The sequence below is a fragment of the Xenopus laevis genome, chromosome 1L (genome assembly GCF_017654675.1).
Source record: "Xenopus laevis strain J_2021 chromosome 1L, Xenopus_laevis_v10.1, whole genome shotgun sequence".
In the NCBI taxonomy this organism is placed as follows: domain Eukaryota; kingdom Metazoa; phylum Chordata; class Amphibia; order Anura; family Pipidae; genus Xenopus; species Xenopus laevis.
The window spans coordinates 208,596,206-208,614,167 of record NC_054371.1 but is presented as its reverse complement, the minus strand read 5'-3'; the positions used below and the strand labels follow the sequence as shown (position 1 = coordinate 208,614,167).

Sequence of the window (17,962 nt, the reverse complement as noted above, 5' to 3'; positions counted from 1 at the left end):
CAAGACATGTCACAGCGCAATATAACAGACTGGGAACTGGGCAGAGCCAATACCTTCCTGAAAACTCTTCTCTAGAAATGGTTTCAATAAAAAAAAATACAATCTTTTGAATTAATAAAGTTTAATTTACACTGAACTGTATATAAAACCATTCCAAATAAACAGTATTTCCCAGAAATAAACTTTTGCGGGATTTGAATGGGATTTTTTTTGATGAATCATCTCCTGTAAGAGAAAACTAACAAAAACGACATCAGTATTGTACAGTGTTTGTCAGTCTGTGGGAAAGGAGTTTTCTCCTCACGTCCTGGAAAGAGCCGTGGAGATCCAGAAGGAAATTCAGGATTCTGGCCGCCTACTAGAAAGAATTTCTGCTAACATGTGGGAACGGTTACACATTACTGCCAGATTATGTTCTCATAATTAGCATTCTGAACTAGCAGTAAAGTCATTACAGAATTACAATAAATTATATCAGAAAATCCCTAAAATGTTATTTTTTTTACCATACTTAACATTCCCTTTAATTCCTATATTTAATACCTAGAATTCTTTTATTCCCCTTTAACCTCTTCGGAGAGGGTTCATTCAACCATTATTTATTATATATTGTAAAACGTTTTTGACTGGCAGTGTGCATAGCAATACTCAAACAACATTCTCCATGAAGGGCTTGTACAGGTATGGGATCCATTATCCAGAAAGCTCTGAATTACGGAATGTCTATCTCCCATAGACTCCATTTTATCCAAATAAACAACATTTTTCTTTAATAATAAAACACACACATTATATATATATATATATATATATATATATAGCCTATGATTAAGTGCCTACTGACACAAAACGCGTAAGGCTTTGTACTTATCTACTTTGTGGCCTAAATAAAGTCCTCTGTTCTTTTACAAGCCTGTTTGTGGGATCTGTGAGTGCCTGCTGCTTTCTCTTCTGGTCGGATACCTCCACCTTGAGCTGTAGGTCTGGAGCATGAGCACCCGGGCCGCACATATTACTGGCGAGATACTAACCTTTCTAGGTTTTTACATTGGGATCTTTTCTATAAGTAATAATAAAACAGTACATTGTACTTGATCCAAACTAAGATATAATTAATCCTTATTGGAAGCAGAACAATCCCATTGAGTTTATTTAATGTTTAAATTATTTCTTAATAGGCTTAAACTATGGTGATCCAAATTATGGAAAGATCCATTATCCGGAAAACCCCAGGTCCAGAGCATTCTTGATAACAGGTCCCATATCTGTATGTATCAGACAGGATTCTCAGTGTATTCTGATAAAACAGCTTGTAAATATAAATAATTCACATTTATGCAAATCTCACTTGTCTATTGCTTTTGTTGCATTTATGTTAAACATTAACTCCTTTCACTTACAATAGTTGTAGAGAAAATCCATGCAACCAAGTTACGGAGGGGACTCTTATAAGGTGCATGAGCCTTAATTTCAATTGACATCCATAGCAGCAACAAAAACCCATTTAATTTCCATTACAGTTCAATAAACCAGTAACGATGCTTGTGGCACCCTATAAGTATGACAGTAACGTTGGAAATGTTGCAATGACCCCTTTTTTTAAGATTATCCCAAGCTGCTAAATTTAAAAAAGGCTTTTAAATTTAAGCTTTACTCAATAATAAAATTTAGTCAAAAGTAGTCTACATAAGAGGCTTTTTTTTCTACCATGTTTAAAATGTACAGAAAGGGTTTTTTTCTGTATAAAATCACTATTCTTAAACCAGATGGGTCAAAAGGGGCAGTATATTCCCTTGTTTCACACAAGTTCAATGAATAGGGCTTGTGCTGCACATACTTTAATACAAGAAAGAAATATTTCTTCAATAATATTTAAACAGCTCAACAACTGAAACAGGCAGTTCATGTTCTAATTTCCTGGTTCTTCTGAGCAATTGTGGGAGGAGAAGCTCGTTTATCAAAGTACCTGTCTAAAAAAAAACTCTCTCTTAATAATGAGCTCCTCTGTATCTCAAAGTCTAACACATACTGCAGGTGGGAGATGATTGTTTATGCAGAGCCCAATCTCTATATTTAAACAAACGATCCACATTTCAGAGAGGGGGAGGAAATACATGTAAAGTTAATGCACTATAAAATGCATTCACATGCAAAATGTGAATTATTAAATTAATACTATAGACACAACACATTTTAAACACAAGTTCTATGTGCTTATGTTGAACAAAGGTGTTTATAGATGTATACTGCCCCTTTAATGAGATGTAAGTCATTTTTTTTAATAATAATAATCATCATCATCATCCTTGTAACAAGTCTGGCAAGGAAAGACATTACAATTCGCTTTGGTCATATATCAGAATAAAAATATCCTTGGTCTTGAGGTTTTGTTCGGGTTAAGACGATTTTATCAGAATAGAAATCACATAAAAAAACAAACTATAACTAAATAAATTACATGAAGAATTGCGCAATCAGATTAGAGATTCCTAAAACTATTATGCTAACATGAATAAGTATGGAGTGTATTCGCAGCTGACCACGTCGATGAAGAGATATCATATGAATAAGAGAGGGGTAAACAAAAACAAAGGCAAGTCCACAAGCTGCTCCAGAGAACCTAGAAGATATTGAGAGACATTTTAGGATGTACATTATACAATGGGCACGGAGCTGTCGCACAGCCCTATTGTTAAAAGCAACATTACAGATATCAAGGACAGAAATTATTTGCAACTTCCTAGTAGTGGAGATTTAAAAAAAACACATCACTCAAGTTCAACTTTAGGCTCAAAGGCATATTTATCAAAGGAAAATGAAGTGCACCGAGTGCCACCCCACCGTCGATTTACATTCTAGCCGGCGGGAGGCAGTTTGGGAGATTAGTCGCCGATTTATTGACGGGCGACTAATTTCCCCGAATCTGAGCGTGTCTCTGCCCTAACGAGTGAGAGAGTTCAAAATGTTTTGAAAGGGGGTGTAAATATTTAAGTGAGATAAGAGTGAAAGACCATTCTTAGAAAGATACACCTAATGCCTATATAAGTGTTTGCAAGACTGCTCCAAATAATATGCAATCAAACAAACTTAGTGCTGTCCAACTGGATGCAGAAATGAAAGTACCACCAAGTACTGGTGGATTCATTAGTATACAAGTATGCTTAGGTGCATTTATCTACTGCAATCTGATGGATTCCGTGGTTTGCTTGCTATACCCTTCCTCTTTGAGTAAGTTAATCATTTGTGGAAAATGGAAATTTTCATTTACAAGGAAGGGAGTGTACAAAATAGGGATGCACCGAATCCACTATTTTGGATTGGGCCGAACTCCGAATCCTTCGTGAAAGATTCAGCCAAATACAGAACCAAGTCCTCATTTGCATATGCAAATTAGGGGTGGGAAGGGGAAAACATTTTTTACTTCCTTGTTTTGTGACAAAAAGTCACGCAATTTCATATTTGCATATGCAAATTAGGATTTGGTTTGGCTGGGCAGAAGGATTTGGCCAAATCCGAATCCTGCTGAAAAAGGCAGAATTCTGGCGAATCATGGATTCGGTGCATCCCTAGTACAAAGTAGGTCTTTTGTTTTGCACTTTACACACTGACTTCCTCAGTACCAGAATTGCAGCAGGTCTTTGCACTCTGTTTCAGACCTTCGGTTGCCCTGATAAATACAGTGCTGCCTGTGTTTGATAGTACTGTATTCATGAGGGGCCCTAGGGGAATGTAAGCAAGCCATACTACCACCACCTAACTTGGACGAGTTAGTATTTTTTAATCTGGTGTAAAATGCAGAGCGCTTCCTGAATGACCATTAAGCAATGCACTCTTGAACTTCCTTGCATCTCCATAAATGACCCCTACTATGTGATCAAGTTAAATAACTAATAATGTAAGTAATTCTGGGCCATTAATTAGTTTGTAGTAAAGCCACTATATATTCCCATGACTGCAAAGGCTACTATCTTAAATCTGATGCTGCTCCATCTGTAGGATACATTAAGGACTATGGCACACGTAGCATTTTGATCACCGCTGCACATAGTGACAATCAATATGCCATTGCCCTGAGGAATCACTGTGCAGCAAGTACGGAAATATAACATGGAAAAGTCAAACCTGACTACATTACCTGATAATTCCTCCAATGTTGGGGTAGAATCTGGCCATAATCACTCCAACTCCAACAACTGCAATGTTTAAAGCCAGAACATGGAATATGCTGAAAGTAAGAAAACAATGCATCAGGAAGCATTAAATTCCAAGAACATCAGTATAGAATGGGTCTAGGAGATTATTGTATTCTGTACAAAGATCAGTAGAACAATACTTTTAAAAAACCTATCAAGCAGATCATACAGGAACCCTAATTTTTTGAATTCTACCTGTCCTCTTAACTTAGCAGGGGTGTAACTATGGGGGATGCACCCAAGCCTCTTGGGGCCTGCCGTAACCAGTCAATTAGGGGTGGGATGACCAGGAATTTTTTGGGTGAGAATGTTTACAGTGCAAGGTGTTATCCATATGCACATCTTGCACCTGGGCTCAATAGTTACATGACTGTTTTACTAAGACTGAAATTCATTAAAAAAAAATATATAGATTTATGATAATTATTTCAGACAATATAAAGACTTATTTGGCACTAAAGGCAGACAATTTCTCTGTGAAATGCAGAAATACATGTCTATATTACCAGTATTGGGACAGAATTTTATTCTCCCTCACCAGTCAGTTCCAGTATACACAAAGGATCTTGACTGTACAGCCACACATATGGATGTGGCGGTGTTGGGACACACTCGTTTTGATCACTGTCTTGCCTGGTAGTATTGCAGTAACATCTTTATCTCTGACACAGACTCATAGAGCCCTATTGGTTACTTCATCTTTTGTAATACAGACAATTTATGATCTTTATTTCAACACAAATGTGGAAATTTCCTACTGCCACCGTCTTGGGGACGTGTGTGGTCACAATGGAAAGAGCGTTTTGTTCACACTAGTCCGTTAGTCTAGGAAGTGTATGTACTATAAGAATAGGGGAGATAAACTCGGATACAATAAATGAACTTCATATCCACATGTGAGGATGACAGGAGGAATTGACAAATCTGAATTGAGAAACAGAACACTGGGTCTCTTCTCAAATGCAGTTTTTTTGTAAAGCTTTGGTAATCAAATAGAGTAAGGAATATACCGTAATACACATAAGCCATAAATATCCTGTAAATATCCTGTTAAATATATCCTTGCTAAGTGATTGTGCTTAGTGATGTCATTAGCTATAAATCCTGATATGTTACTAAGGAAGGGGGGGGGGGGGGTACATTAGCCTTTATAGAAACCAATGAATTTCCAAGGGCAGTAAAATGATTCACAGCTGAACACTGCTGCTTACAGAGGTGATTAAACCATATAATTGCAATCGGAAATGTAGAAATTGTATGTAGAATATCTTGTGTAGTGGTACGTAGTTTTTTTTTCCCTGCAACTTAAAAATGCTGTACTCAAGTGATCCCAGTGTACCCTTAACCTTAGGAAAATGTTGTGCCTGGGTGCAGAGCTGTATTTTGGCCTGGTGCTGCCCTTGGTAATCAACCTCAGCCCACCCCTCAGCCCTTGATTAGCACATGCACAGAAAGACCCGATATACTGTTCATGCACCATTATTACAACCCCCCACCTCCAGACTTAGCTGCCAAGTATCAGTCAGAAGCAAGGGAGATTTTATTTTATTCAGAACATTTTAAAGGAGAAGGAATAGCATTTTACACTAGGGGGTGCCAAAAGTTAGGCACCCCCAAGTGACTACTTATACTTACCTGACACCCCGGCGTTCCTATCAGCAGAAAACTGCACCGGTCCGGGGTTCTTCTAGCGACCACCATGGAGAGATCCTCTTCCTGCTTCTTCGTGTCTTCTCACAGTTGCCCATGCGCAGTAGAGTGGAAAGCCGGACTTAAACAAAAAAGCCGGCTATTTCGCTCCACTGTGCATGCGTCTGCCCCCGGGGAAATTTGAAAACCGATATAGCAGGAAGAGGTGGTGCTCGCTAGAAAACCCCCAGGCCAGTGCGGTTTTCTGCTGATCGGAGCACTGGCCCAGGGTGTCAGGTAAGTAAAAATAGTCACTTGGGGGTGCCTAACTTTTGGCACCCCAAGTGTAAAATTGCTATTCCTTCTCCTTAAAGGAGAAGGAAAGGCTAACATTAAGTAAGCTTTATTGGAAAGGTCTATATAAATACACCAGTAAACCTTCAATGTAATGCTTCTCTGAGTCCTCTGTCAAAAGAAACACAGCATTTCTTTCCTTCTATTGTGTACACATGGGCTTCTGTATCAGGCTTCCTGTTTTCAGCTTAAACCTCCAGGGCACGGCCTTGAGCATGCTCAGTTTGCTCCTCTCCCCCTCCCTCCCCCCCTCCCTGCTGTAATCTGAGCCCAGAGCTATGAGCGAGCAGGGAGAGACTCAGGCAGGAAGTGATGTCACACAAAGCCAATATGGCAGCTGCTATCCTAAACAAACAGAGAACACTTCTAGAGCTTTTTACTCAGGTATAGTAAAGCATTCTGCAAAATAAATATAGTGTTATAGCTTGCACTATTGTGGCTAATCTATTGGCAATAAACTGGTTCAGTAGCTTTCCTTCTCCTTTAAATTTAGAAGATAGGGACCCAAAGTCTACCCCCTAACCTAAAACTACCACCCTTGGCAAGGGTTCCAATCAGGGGTGCTTCGCCAATGAGGTGAGTTGAGGCTGTCGCCTCAGGCGGCAGCGCCCCACTAGGTACCAGGGGCAGCAAAAATGCTGCTCCTGGTACTTTAAGAGCGAATTTCCGGGGGAGGGGGGCAGCAGCAACTGTTGCTGCCTCAGGCGGGGGAGGGGCCAGGATCGCCCCTGGTTCCAATATGGTTAAATAGAGTCCCGCCCATGCAGTTCCACAAATTCACGAAGCTCATTGGAGGGAAAAAACCCTCCACTCAAGGGCGGCAAATATAGAGGAGCTTGTGCAGTAGCAGTTTAATTGGGGACCCAAACAATATAGTCAGCAGAAAACAAGTTTATGTCCTTGATCACAATTGTGTGGGGTATACCACATGCTGTTACGACTTTTCTTGACAATGGAGGACAGTTCCTCTTTATTACACGCTTGGATAACCAATATGGATGTCTGAAACATGTTAAAATCATGTTGTGCTTCACCTGAAAGTTTTTAGTTATTTGTGCAATAGCTAAAAATGAGGGCATGAAACTAATAATAAAATACAGTTAAACATAAAAACAGTTCACAGCACAAAATACTACCGAATATATTACCTTGGATAAATGTCCCCAAAGATGTGTCCTAGGAGCTGCACTCTGACAAGATAACCCAGCAATGGGTACACCGTCATCATTTGGAAAAGCAGGAATATTCTTGCAACAAACGCCAAAATGTCACTACTGGGGAAATTATCTAGAAAGTTCTAGAAGACAAAACAATACAGGAAAAAATTGAAAAAAGTATGTGTGTATCTATCTTAATGTTCATACTAGACCTAAACCTCCAAGCTGCATGAAAAAAATATTATGGGCCTTGAAATGCTAGTTATACATTACCTGTTCAATACACTGCTTGGACAGTGGAGGAGATGGAAACGAAGCAAATACCACAACACCAACATAGACGTATGTTAAACCAACCAGCAGGTATGCTATGGAAAGATCTCTTACCTGTAAACACAAAATATTAGTTGGGTAAATATATATATTGTTTTTCTATAGTCTGCGCAACCGGTTTTTTAGGTACTATAAAAGAAGTCAGCCTGACCTATTTATTTCAACAGCAGTTGAAAAAGGCACTGCTGAAAATGGGAATACTGGTATTTTACATGTTTTGAGGGAAAGTTTATCAAAGGTCGAATTTTAAAGGTAAGTGAGCTTCTTAGACCTCCAATGAACTCACAACTTGGTTTGTAATTTAAGAAAAAATGCAAATGTAAAAAAAACTCATCAGTGAAGTTGGGATTTTTTCGGGGGAAAAACGTGAAATCGCTCAGATTGATTGAGTTTTCGAGTGAAAAAACTCAAACATCATGAAGGCTATAACATCTTCAAATGGTTCAAGGGACCTCTGCCATTAAAGTGGACCTGTCACCCAGACACAAAAATCTGTATAATAAAAGTCCTTTTCAAATTAAACATGAAATCCAATTTCTATTTTTTATTAAAGCATTCATAGCTGTTGTAAGCTCATTTAAACATCTCAGCTGTCAATCAAATATTGCCTTAGGCATAGAGGCGGGGCACTTCCTAGATGTCACTGCTCTCCCCATATCCCCCCGTTCTCTTCACCATTTAATTGTGTAACCAGGGCATGGGGATGGACATCAGGTCCCCCATTCTGGTGCAAGATTTTGACAGTGTCCACAAAATGGCTGCTGCCTGCTTGCTAGAATTATGAATTCCCAGACTGAATGAAACAAGTTTCAAATAATTTATATAGTGTAATTAAAGTTCATTTTTCTTGAGTAATGTGATAAAATAGAAATTTGAATAATTTTTTTGGGTGACGGGTTCCCTTTGACTTTGTGCCATGACCATGACAGGTTTTAGATGGTGTATATTCGGATTCAAACTATTTCCAGCTTTGGGGGTATAATAAATCTATTTGAGGTTTTTTTTAAAAAAAAAAAACTTTTTTAACTCAAAAACTAACATTTCTTGGAAAAAAAACAACTCGACCTTTGATAAATAACCCCCTTAATGTTTGTTGCCAGAATTGCAAAATTCTATAGAATGCAGGCAAAAATATGTCCCAGTTATACCAGTATACCAGGCCTTTTTTTTTTTTAACAGATCTATGATGTATATGGTGCTGTTCAAAATATCTTTCTGCAATACTGTGATACGTGGTCACTAGAAGAACTTGCACCGGCTGCACAATTGGGGTGAGGAATTGTGGAGTTCTCCTTTGTATTGCTTACTGAAAGAACACCATACAGTACATGTGTACTTAAACTACCGGCACAGAGAAATTCCAGCAAATGCCACAGGGACTTCTATAGGCTGCCATAGAGCAGCACGTTTATTGGACCCGAGGAGGACTATGAAAGCCTCAGGGCACTTGAAATACTGTAATGAATTTTAAATTTCAATTTGGCCATTTATAATACCCAGCACAGAGAGAGAATGCAGGAAGCAAATACTCACGTTGTTTTTTTGATTTCTGTTGTTCTTTAGAAGTGTGATAATACAATTGTGAATGAAGAAAGCGAGAGTTAAAATTCCTGTTAACTGTGGAAAAGATACTCTAAATTCTAAAAAAAAAAAAAAAAAATCAGTCAGAACCCCCAATGATACTGCATATTTATAAAAACTAAAATTAATTATTTGTCATGAGCATTAGAGGTCCATGTTAAAGGGGTTGTTCACCTTCCAAACACTTTTTTCAGTTCAGTTGTTTTCAGATTGACTACCGTATATACTCGAGTATAAACCGACCCGAGTATAAGCCGAGGTACCTAATTTTACCTACGAAAACTGGGAAAACTTATTGACTCTAGTATAAGCCTAGACACAACTACAGCCCTGTCTCCCAGCAGCGCACATTCCACCAAAGCGACCCCCCCAGCGATCAACCAGACTTCTTTGCAAAGTTGATGGTGACAGAGAATTGCCAAACGGATTACTGTGTGCATTGTCCCACTGTCCCACTACCATGTGCAGAAGGTGCTGTGTGATATTGCCATCATTGTTAATCCTTCATATAACCAACAGAGGGTGCTGTGTGATATTGCAGTCACTGTTATTCTTTCATATAACCAACAGAGGGCGCACTGTTATTCTTTCATATAACCAACAGAGGGCGCTGTGTGATATTGCAGTCTCTCCCCAAGCGAACTGTTGGTATAGGAATGATTAAAAAGTGACTGCAATCTCAGCTACTGCCCACTGACTCGAGTATAAGCCGAGGTAGACTTTTCCAGCACATTTTGGATGCTGAAAAACTCGGCTTATACTCAAGTATATACGGTAATAATTTTTTTCAAAATTTAAGTTTAATGTCCCTCTGTTTTAATGTCTTTGGTTTCAGTCTGACAGCTCCATAATTCAGGTGCAAATTCTGAACTGTTACAATTTTGCAACATTTAGGGGCAGATTTATCAAGGGTCGAATTTTGAATTAAAAAAAAAAAAATGAAATTTATTAAAAAAAAAAAATGAAATTTATTAAAAAAAAAACCCCCCACGTTTTTTTTCTTTTGGCCGAATAGGTCAGATCGAATTCGAATCGTACGAATCAAAGTTCCCCCCCCCAAAAAAAACTTTGAATTTTCCAAGTCCACCAATTGACTCCAAATAGGTTCTAGGAGGTCCCTCATAGGCTAAAACAGCAATTCGGCAGGTTTTAGATGGTGAATAGTTGACGTTGAAGTATTAAAGAGACAGTACATGATAAATTTCAATCAAATTTGGACTATTCCCTAGTCAAAGTACAGAAAAATTAGCTCCAAATTCAAATTTTTTTAATTCGAATTTTCACTTCGGCCTTTGATAAATCTGCCCCTTAGTTGAAACATTTCTCAGCAGCATCTGTGGAATATTAGCAACTATTGTATCAATTCTAACAGCTGCCTTTAATAAAACTCAGGGATTCTGCTCAGCGGGGACAATGATAAGAAATGTATCAGCTACAGGGCCGGATTTGTTTTTGCGTCACCCCTAAGCAGGCCAGGGTCCTTCGGCCCTGCCCCAGGCATCCAGGACTGTGTGTGCCCAATAAGTAACTAGGAAATTTGCAGTGGGCGCAGTCCTTAGTGCATTGGCAGATTTTGTGGCTGGGCAGCATGCCTCTCCTGAAATCATGCCCTCGCCACAAATCCAGGCCTGATCAACTAATATATCAATTTGTAACAGTTTACAGGGTCGGCGACCCCCCTCCCAGAGCCGTTTTGGAAGGTGATAAATGAAAATTTTTACTTCAATATTAGGAAAACGGTCACACATACAAAGTGGTTATAAAAAGTCTATTTCTGGTGAACTATCTGAAACCAACTGAACTGATAAAAGCCCTTCCTGTTTGCGGTTGAGTCAGAGATTTGTTTTAGTTTTCTATCTGGAGTGGAATAATCAAAGCCAAGTACTGATTGGTTGCCAAGGGGAACTACCCTGATATAGCACTGGAAAACATTGGCATGTACCTTCAATGGTGCTTTTAACTTACCTGGAACAAAGAATTTCTGAACTTGGTTCCAACTAAATTGTAAATGAAATCCCAGATGTGCTGCTTTTAAGGTGACTAATGATACCAAATAAATTATAGATACTGTGCCTAAAGAAAACAACAAGAAAACAACAAGAAAACAACTTTCAGATAACTTTAAAAACATCATTAGCAGATCTCCAACTGAACCATACTAATGAAGATCAGTCTGGAATATGGACATCTGAACAAGCCTTATTCTAGTATTGACTAGGAAGGTGATCATTTTGGGCCCATATTTAAGCCAACAGGCTGCTGCTTTGGTCTCTCTTCATTATGACACCTTGGGCCACGTATCTGTACTTTAAAGAACCTTGGAGTAACGTTTATACATTTGATCAGATGAACTAGAGTCTGAATTTTATCCGTAGGCGACGTAAGATCACTGACTTAGCAGTTTACATAAGGGAAAGAAGAGTTGAGACTCATTTATCAACACTGGACACATTTGTAGCTGGGCAGTTACAGGGCAACCCTTTTTGATTATATTAGTTAGCCAATAAAGGTATCACCTTTATACCACTTTTGTTATTTTTTTTTTTTTATTTCAAAAGGGTTGCCCTGTAACATTTTTACTGGCTAACACGGTACAGCAACTTTACCTGCAATTAGCTGGGCAGTCCAATAGGAACCAGTCAGTGATTGCCTTAGGTTACTGCCCTTGTGAAATTTGCCCAGTGTTGATAAATGACCCCCTTATGGTTTTCTATTATGTAACCTCCTATGACAATGATCTTATGTTACCCTACTGATAAGATGCAAACTTAGTTTCTCACCAGACCCATACACAAGCATATAACATATAGACGTGCAAAAAGGTCCTTACTCACTCTGAGCCCATATTATAAAATAAACCACAGATAACAATAGAGCTATAACATATATAAATCTGTCCTTGGCCATCAGACAAGTTCTGGATCATACCTAGAATGTTGAACTTGGCGAAGAATGACGGTGAGCGAAAACCGAGAAGAGGCAGCAGCAACACAATGAGATAAAAAGGGACGGTATTTGTTTTACTCCACCAGGTTTCAAAGTGTTCTAAATTTGTCCCATTTCCATAATATGTATCCATGGATTTATTTAAGGGTCCTGTACTATCAGGATTAGGACAAATAACTGGAAAAAAAAGAAATACAATAAAATTGTACATATATATATATATATATATATATATATATATATATATATATATATATATATATATATATATATATATATATATATATACACACACACACACACGTACAGCAAAGCTCTGCAACAGGGAACATAGTAGGGCAAAGGACAATGTAATACTAGCAAGGTTTATAGGTTTTCTCTAAAATGCACAGCTTTCTGCACTAGGGCATGTGAAAAACTGCCAACAATGCAGAGAGACTCAAATATTTCTGCGGTAAAAATAAAACTAAAGCAAATAATCATACCTTTATCTGTCCCATTGTTGCTTAACACATCATCAGTGATATTTACATCATTGACATAATCTGAAAAGGAGACTCATCATTACAAAATGCTAATACAAATATATTTGATTAAATGCATTTTACTGGCAAACAGGATAGCTTTAGTCGAATTCCCCCCTGCCCCACAATCAAACGAAGCTTCAGTTACACTACTATGCATATAGATCATCTTAAAAACACCTGGTTCCAAGCATTCTGGATAACAGGTCCCATACCTGTATATATATATATATCCCAGATATACCATCACCTGCAGCAATATGAGGGTCTGTAGTCCAGAGGTTGCAGGAGGCCTCTCCAATTAGAAGCCTCTTATAGAAAGTGTCCTCAATCACTGGTTCATTGTGTTAACACTAAAAACTATAATACTATATAACAAAAGGACATTATGTATAGCTGCTCTTTAGAAGTTAAATTCACTAGTATTCTGTGGGTTCTTCTAGACCACAATAAACAATTATACTAGCACAAAAAGATTATTCAGTTGTCTGCAGATGATGCTGCCCCTTCATACAGAACATCCACCATGTGCACTTGCATGTTGGCTTGCATCTAGAGAGTGTAACATCTCTCTTGTGAAACTAAAAGCAAGTAACTAGAGTAAAGTGAATTACATTGCTTTCTATACTAAGAAATAAGACCACAAAGGAATTTGATACTGTATAAAGCAAAGTAAGAAATTGCAAAAACAAATAAAGCTATTAAGAAGTAGCTTGTGTTTTCTTTGCTCTGTTTTATCAGGAACATAATACTTACTGTAAATAAATTTTCCAGTATTGAAGAGGAAATTGGACATTAATACCCAATACACAATCATGGCACCGATAAGAGACACCATAGAGAACAGAAGGCTTGACCACCTGCCAAAAGAACCAAAATAGTACTGGCAAACATCAGGGAACTCCCAAGTGGACGTATCAGTGAGTGCTGGAAGACAAGCACAACATAGTGTATTAGCATATAACGAGCTACTTAGTTGATCTGGGTTGCTAAAAGTCCACTATACATATATACAGACCTTTCAATACACTCACATAATTATATACAATGAAACATCACTTTTATATACCACGATTTTACATTTTCCTGCATTTTACAGTTTTTTTGTGGTCCCACCAATTTATAATGCATTTCAATGGGTGCTTTTTGTTGGTTTAGCAACGTTTCCCCAGATTTTACACCAAAATGTTGTGCGGATGATATAAAAAATGGCCATATGTCCTCTGTGAATGTTATTATTAGTGAAATTAAGAGCTTTAAAATACTAACCACATACTTTGCCATGGTTTTGTAAATAGTTCCAAGTTAGTCTTCACCTCAAACAGTCATGAACAAATCACCAAAAACTTTAGGTTGTGCATGTGACATTATGTCAAAGTAAATCAAATTCTTGTGCTTATATAATTTGAGAACTTGAAGAATAAGTTGCTTTAAAAGGGGCGGTTCACCTTTAAGTTAACTTTTTGTATGTTATAGAATGAACAATTCTAAGCAACTTTTCAATTGGCCTTCATTATTTCTTTTTTTTTATTTTATAGTTTTTGAATGATTTGTCTTTTTCTGGCTTTCTTGCTTTCAAATGAGGGTCACTGACCCTATCTAAAAACAAATGTTTTGTAAGGTTGCAAATGTATTGTTATTGCTACTTTTTACTGATCTTTCTATTCTGGCCCCTCCTATTCATATTTCAATCTTTTAGTCTTTTTTTATCTTTCATATGGAGGCCACTGACCACATCTAAAAAACAAATGCTCTGTAAGGCTACAAATTTATTGTTATCGCTACTTTTCATTACTCATCTTTCTATTCAGGCCTATTCCTCCTATTCACATTCTTTTTTTTTGCTCAAAAAAATTGTTTTATTTTGTTTACCAGTTGTACAACAGATATATGCATGGTTGATAGTATTTTACAATTCAAAGTCATATGTATATAGAGTAATACTTAGCAGTACAGGATCAGGTTCACATGCATGGAAGGTAGCATAATACAGTACAGATTTATAGGTAGGTGCATAAACAACAGTTCTGGGTACTGATAATGTTTGGTTGACAACAAGGGACCTGTAGTTCCAGAGGGCTCTATGTTGCCCCACCCACACCTATCTGTGGCCTAGACCTTACTAACACCGAGAAGAGCATTCTCCATTTACAGTAGTTTGGATTTTCAGTCCACCATTGCCAGATATTAATGAACTTGCCGAGGTGACCTTGCTTGGACCCTATTGCATACTCCACTGTGGCAAGGTCCGACATTGCTCTGTGCCACTCCTGTATAGTAGGGGGGGAAATGTCTTTCCAGTGTAGGTTGAGGATTCTCCGAGCTTGGAATAGGGCTTTGGTTATGAAAACTTTCTTGGGGAATTCCAGGTTAGTGTTTAGGTCCAGAGTCAGTAGGCATGACCTGGCCAAACAATCACTCCACCCAGGGGCAGCCCTTGTTAGCCAGTCACAGACATCTCCCCAATACTGTCTAATGCTCGCACATTCCCAGAGTGTATGCAACAGGGTGGCTATTTCTGTCCCGCACCTTGGACATATTGGGGATGGAAGTACCTTCATTTTGTATAGTCTCTGTACAGTAAAGTATGACCTGTGTATTAGGTAGAGCTGTTGTAGGTGGTGGCGAGGAGACATGGAGACCAGACGTGGCGTGGTCAACAGCCATTTCCATTGTTCATCAGTGATGTCCCCTAGGTCTGTTTCCCAAGTCTCTCTAGTTGGGAAGGTCCTATCATTGTGTGTTTTTTCCTGCATTCGTTTATAGAGTTTAGAAACCTTACCCCTTTGGTTGTGATCTGCTAGTATGTCCATTATTGGTGAGTTTGCTAACTGAATATGTTGCTTGGAGGATTGGGATTTTAAGATAGAGCTCAGTCTGTGATGCATTAGCCATTGTGCTTGGGGGAGGTTTCTCTCGCTCTGGAGTTCTTGGAAGGTCCTGTCGTTACCTTCGGACCACACATCTTCAAGAGTGGTGAGGCCTAGATCTAACCATACCTGGGGTGGGTTAAAGGGGACTAAGCCTGGAAATACCCCGTTGCCCCATAGGGGAGTCTGTGGCAAGAGGTTCGTATATTGGATTGTTGCATGGGCTAGGTGCAGGATTTTCCCCTGCAGTTTAGATAATGAGGAGACTGGGCCTCTGGGTTTTTTCACCAGGAGGGCTCGCCAGGGGTGTTCTGGACAATGTGTGGCCTGGGTCCACATGTTGTAGAGAGGTGGGGAGATTTTCTGATGCAACATGGGTGAGATATGGGTAAGTTGAGCGGCTAGATAGTATAGGTGGAGGTCGGGAAAGGCCATACCTCCCTGGTCTCTCGCTCTCATCAGGTTTGTGAGGCGAAGCCTAGCTCTCGACTTGCCCCATATAAATTTGTTCAACAACGTATTGATTTTCAAAAAAGTTGCCTTAGGGATGTATACTGGGGAGTGCCATAGGGTGTACAGGAGCTTAGGTAGTATGAACATTTTTGCCAGGTGGATTTTACCTGCGGGGCCCAGTGGAAGCGAGCTCCAAGATTTACATTTGTCTTGCACCCATCCTATCAATGGGTTCACGTTGAGTGCCTTGAACTGATCTAGGGGGAGTGCAATTTTAACTCCTAGGTACGTGAACTCAGAGGCAATATGGAGGGGGCAGGTGGTTGGAGGCCCTGCTCTGCCTTGTTTGTCTACCAGGAAAAGCGTTGACTTGGTGCTGCTGGTAATTAACCCTGATTTTACTCCAAAGTCGTGCGTAAGTGTCATCAGGGCCTCGACAGAGGGGCCCGTGTCCCCCAGGTATACCAGGGTGTCGTCAGCGTATAGCTGGATTTTGTTGTCTGGCCCTCTGCCACCTAGGCCCCTGATTTGAGGGTGGAGCCTGACTGCCTGGGCAAAAGGTTCGATGGCTATGGCAAACAGCAGGGGGGACAAGGGACAGCCCTGCCGCGTGCCCCTGGTCAGGGAGAAACTGGGGGTTGAAATAGAGTTAATACGGAGCGTGGCTTGAGGGGACTTATATAGGAGTTTAACTCTTGCAATAAATTTAGGGCCCAGACCGAAGCTCTCCAGCACACGCCACAGGTATGGCCATTCGACTGTGTCAAATGCCTTGGCGATATCTAACGCAGCTATAGCTCTGTGGCCTGTGCTGTTGAGTGCCTCCTCAAGAGTGAGATATAGTCTTCTGGTGTTTAGGGCCGGGGTTTTTCCTGGGATGAATCCTATTTGGTCCGGGTGGATTATTTCGGTGATCACTTTGCCTAATCTCTTAGCCAGGACTTTAGCGTATATTTTTACGTCGGCTGTTAGCAGTGATATGGGCCTGAATGATTCGCATTTTTGCGGGTCTTTGCCCGGCTTGGGTAGGAGAATTATAGCTGCCTCATACAGGGATTCGGGGAAATGCCCCTGTTGGAGTGCTTCACGATAAAGTTTCAGAAGTAGGGGGGTTAGGGTTCTGCCATGCCTCTTATATAGCTCGATTGGTATACCATCTGAGCCAGCGGCCTTGCCCAGGGGAAAGGAGTCAATTGCCTCTTGTATTTCACTGCTTGAGATTTCTTCCTCTAGGAAGTCACTGAGCTCCCGTGGCAATTTTGGGAGCCCCAAGGGGGTTAGGAATGTTCTTATCTCATCGTCTGAGGCTTGCAGTTTGGAGGCATATAGGTCTTTATAGAAGCATACCAATATTTCTTTTATTTTGTCTGGGTCTGACTGAAGGTTACCTTCGTGATCCCTCAGAGCTGGTATGGGTGGGGGGGATGTGTGTGCTTTTGCTAGTAGCCTGCCCGGTTTTTCCCCATGTTCGTAAACATTGATCTTTGAGAAGAAGTGTTTACGCTGGGCTTTTTGGGCTAGGTACTGCGAGTATTGCTCTTGGGCTTCTCTTAGCTGCTTAAGGGCCTCAGGGGATGGGTTTTCAGCGGCCTGGGTATCTAGCTGGGAGACTTGTTTTTCTAGGGCCCTTTCTGCTTGTCGGGATTGGGCTTTGTATGCTGAAATTTCAGCTGATATAGAGTTTCTAAAATAGGATTTTAGGGAATCCCAAAATGGGAGAATTAGGTCTACACTTTGGTTTAGCTCCAGATACTCCTGTAAGTATCCCTCTACTGCTTCCACGTTATCTAATATATTTAACCAGACTGGGTTAATCGTAGGTCTAGGTCGTTCAATTCTATAGGGGAATTGCAGACGTATTTGTAGGGGGGCATGATCTGAAATGCCTCTGGGCAGATAACAGGTTTGCCTCACCATTGGGA

At 39.7% G+C, this 17,962-nt stretch overlaps 1 protein-coding gene across 2 annotated transcripts in view; it reads right to left on the bottom strand.

Moving 5' to 3' along the window:
- Window positions 1-2,282: 2,282 nt before the first annotated feature.
- LOC108718341 (sodium-coupled neutral amino acid transporter 9) overlaps window positions 2,283-17,962 on the bottom strand; it is a 77,298-nt gene continuing 61,618 nt past the window's right edge. For both annotated transcript variants that reach the window (XM_018266099.2, XM_018266108.2), the window contains exons 7-15: window positions 13,474-13,644; window positions 12,679-12,738; window positions 12,176-12,370; window positions 11,213-11,320; window positions 9,200-9,306; window positions 7,607-7,720; window positions 7,325-7,473; window positions 4,136-4,225; window positions 2,283-2,620 (exon numbers count right to left, since the gene is read on the bottom strand). In XM_018266099.2, coding sequence (XP_018121588.1) covers window positions 2,455-2,620; window positions 4,136-4,225; window positions 7,325-7,473; window positions 7,607-7,720; window positions 9,200-9,306; window positions 11,213-11,320; window positions 12,176-12,370; window positions 12,679-12,738; window positions 13,474-13,644 — 1,160 coding nt within the window. In that variant the 3' untranslated portion in view covers window positions 2,283-2,454. The remainder of the gene's footprint in view (window positions 2,621-4,135; window positions 4,226-7,324; window positions 7,474-7,606; window positions 7,721-9,199; window positions 9,307-11,212; window positions 11,321-12,175; window positions 12,371-12,678; window positions 12,739-13,473; window positions 13,645-17,962) is intronic.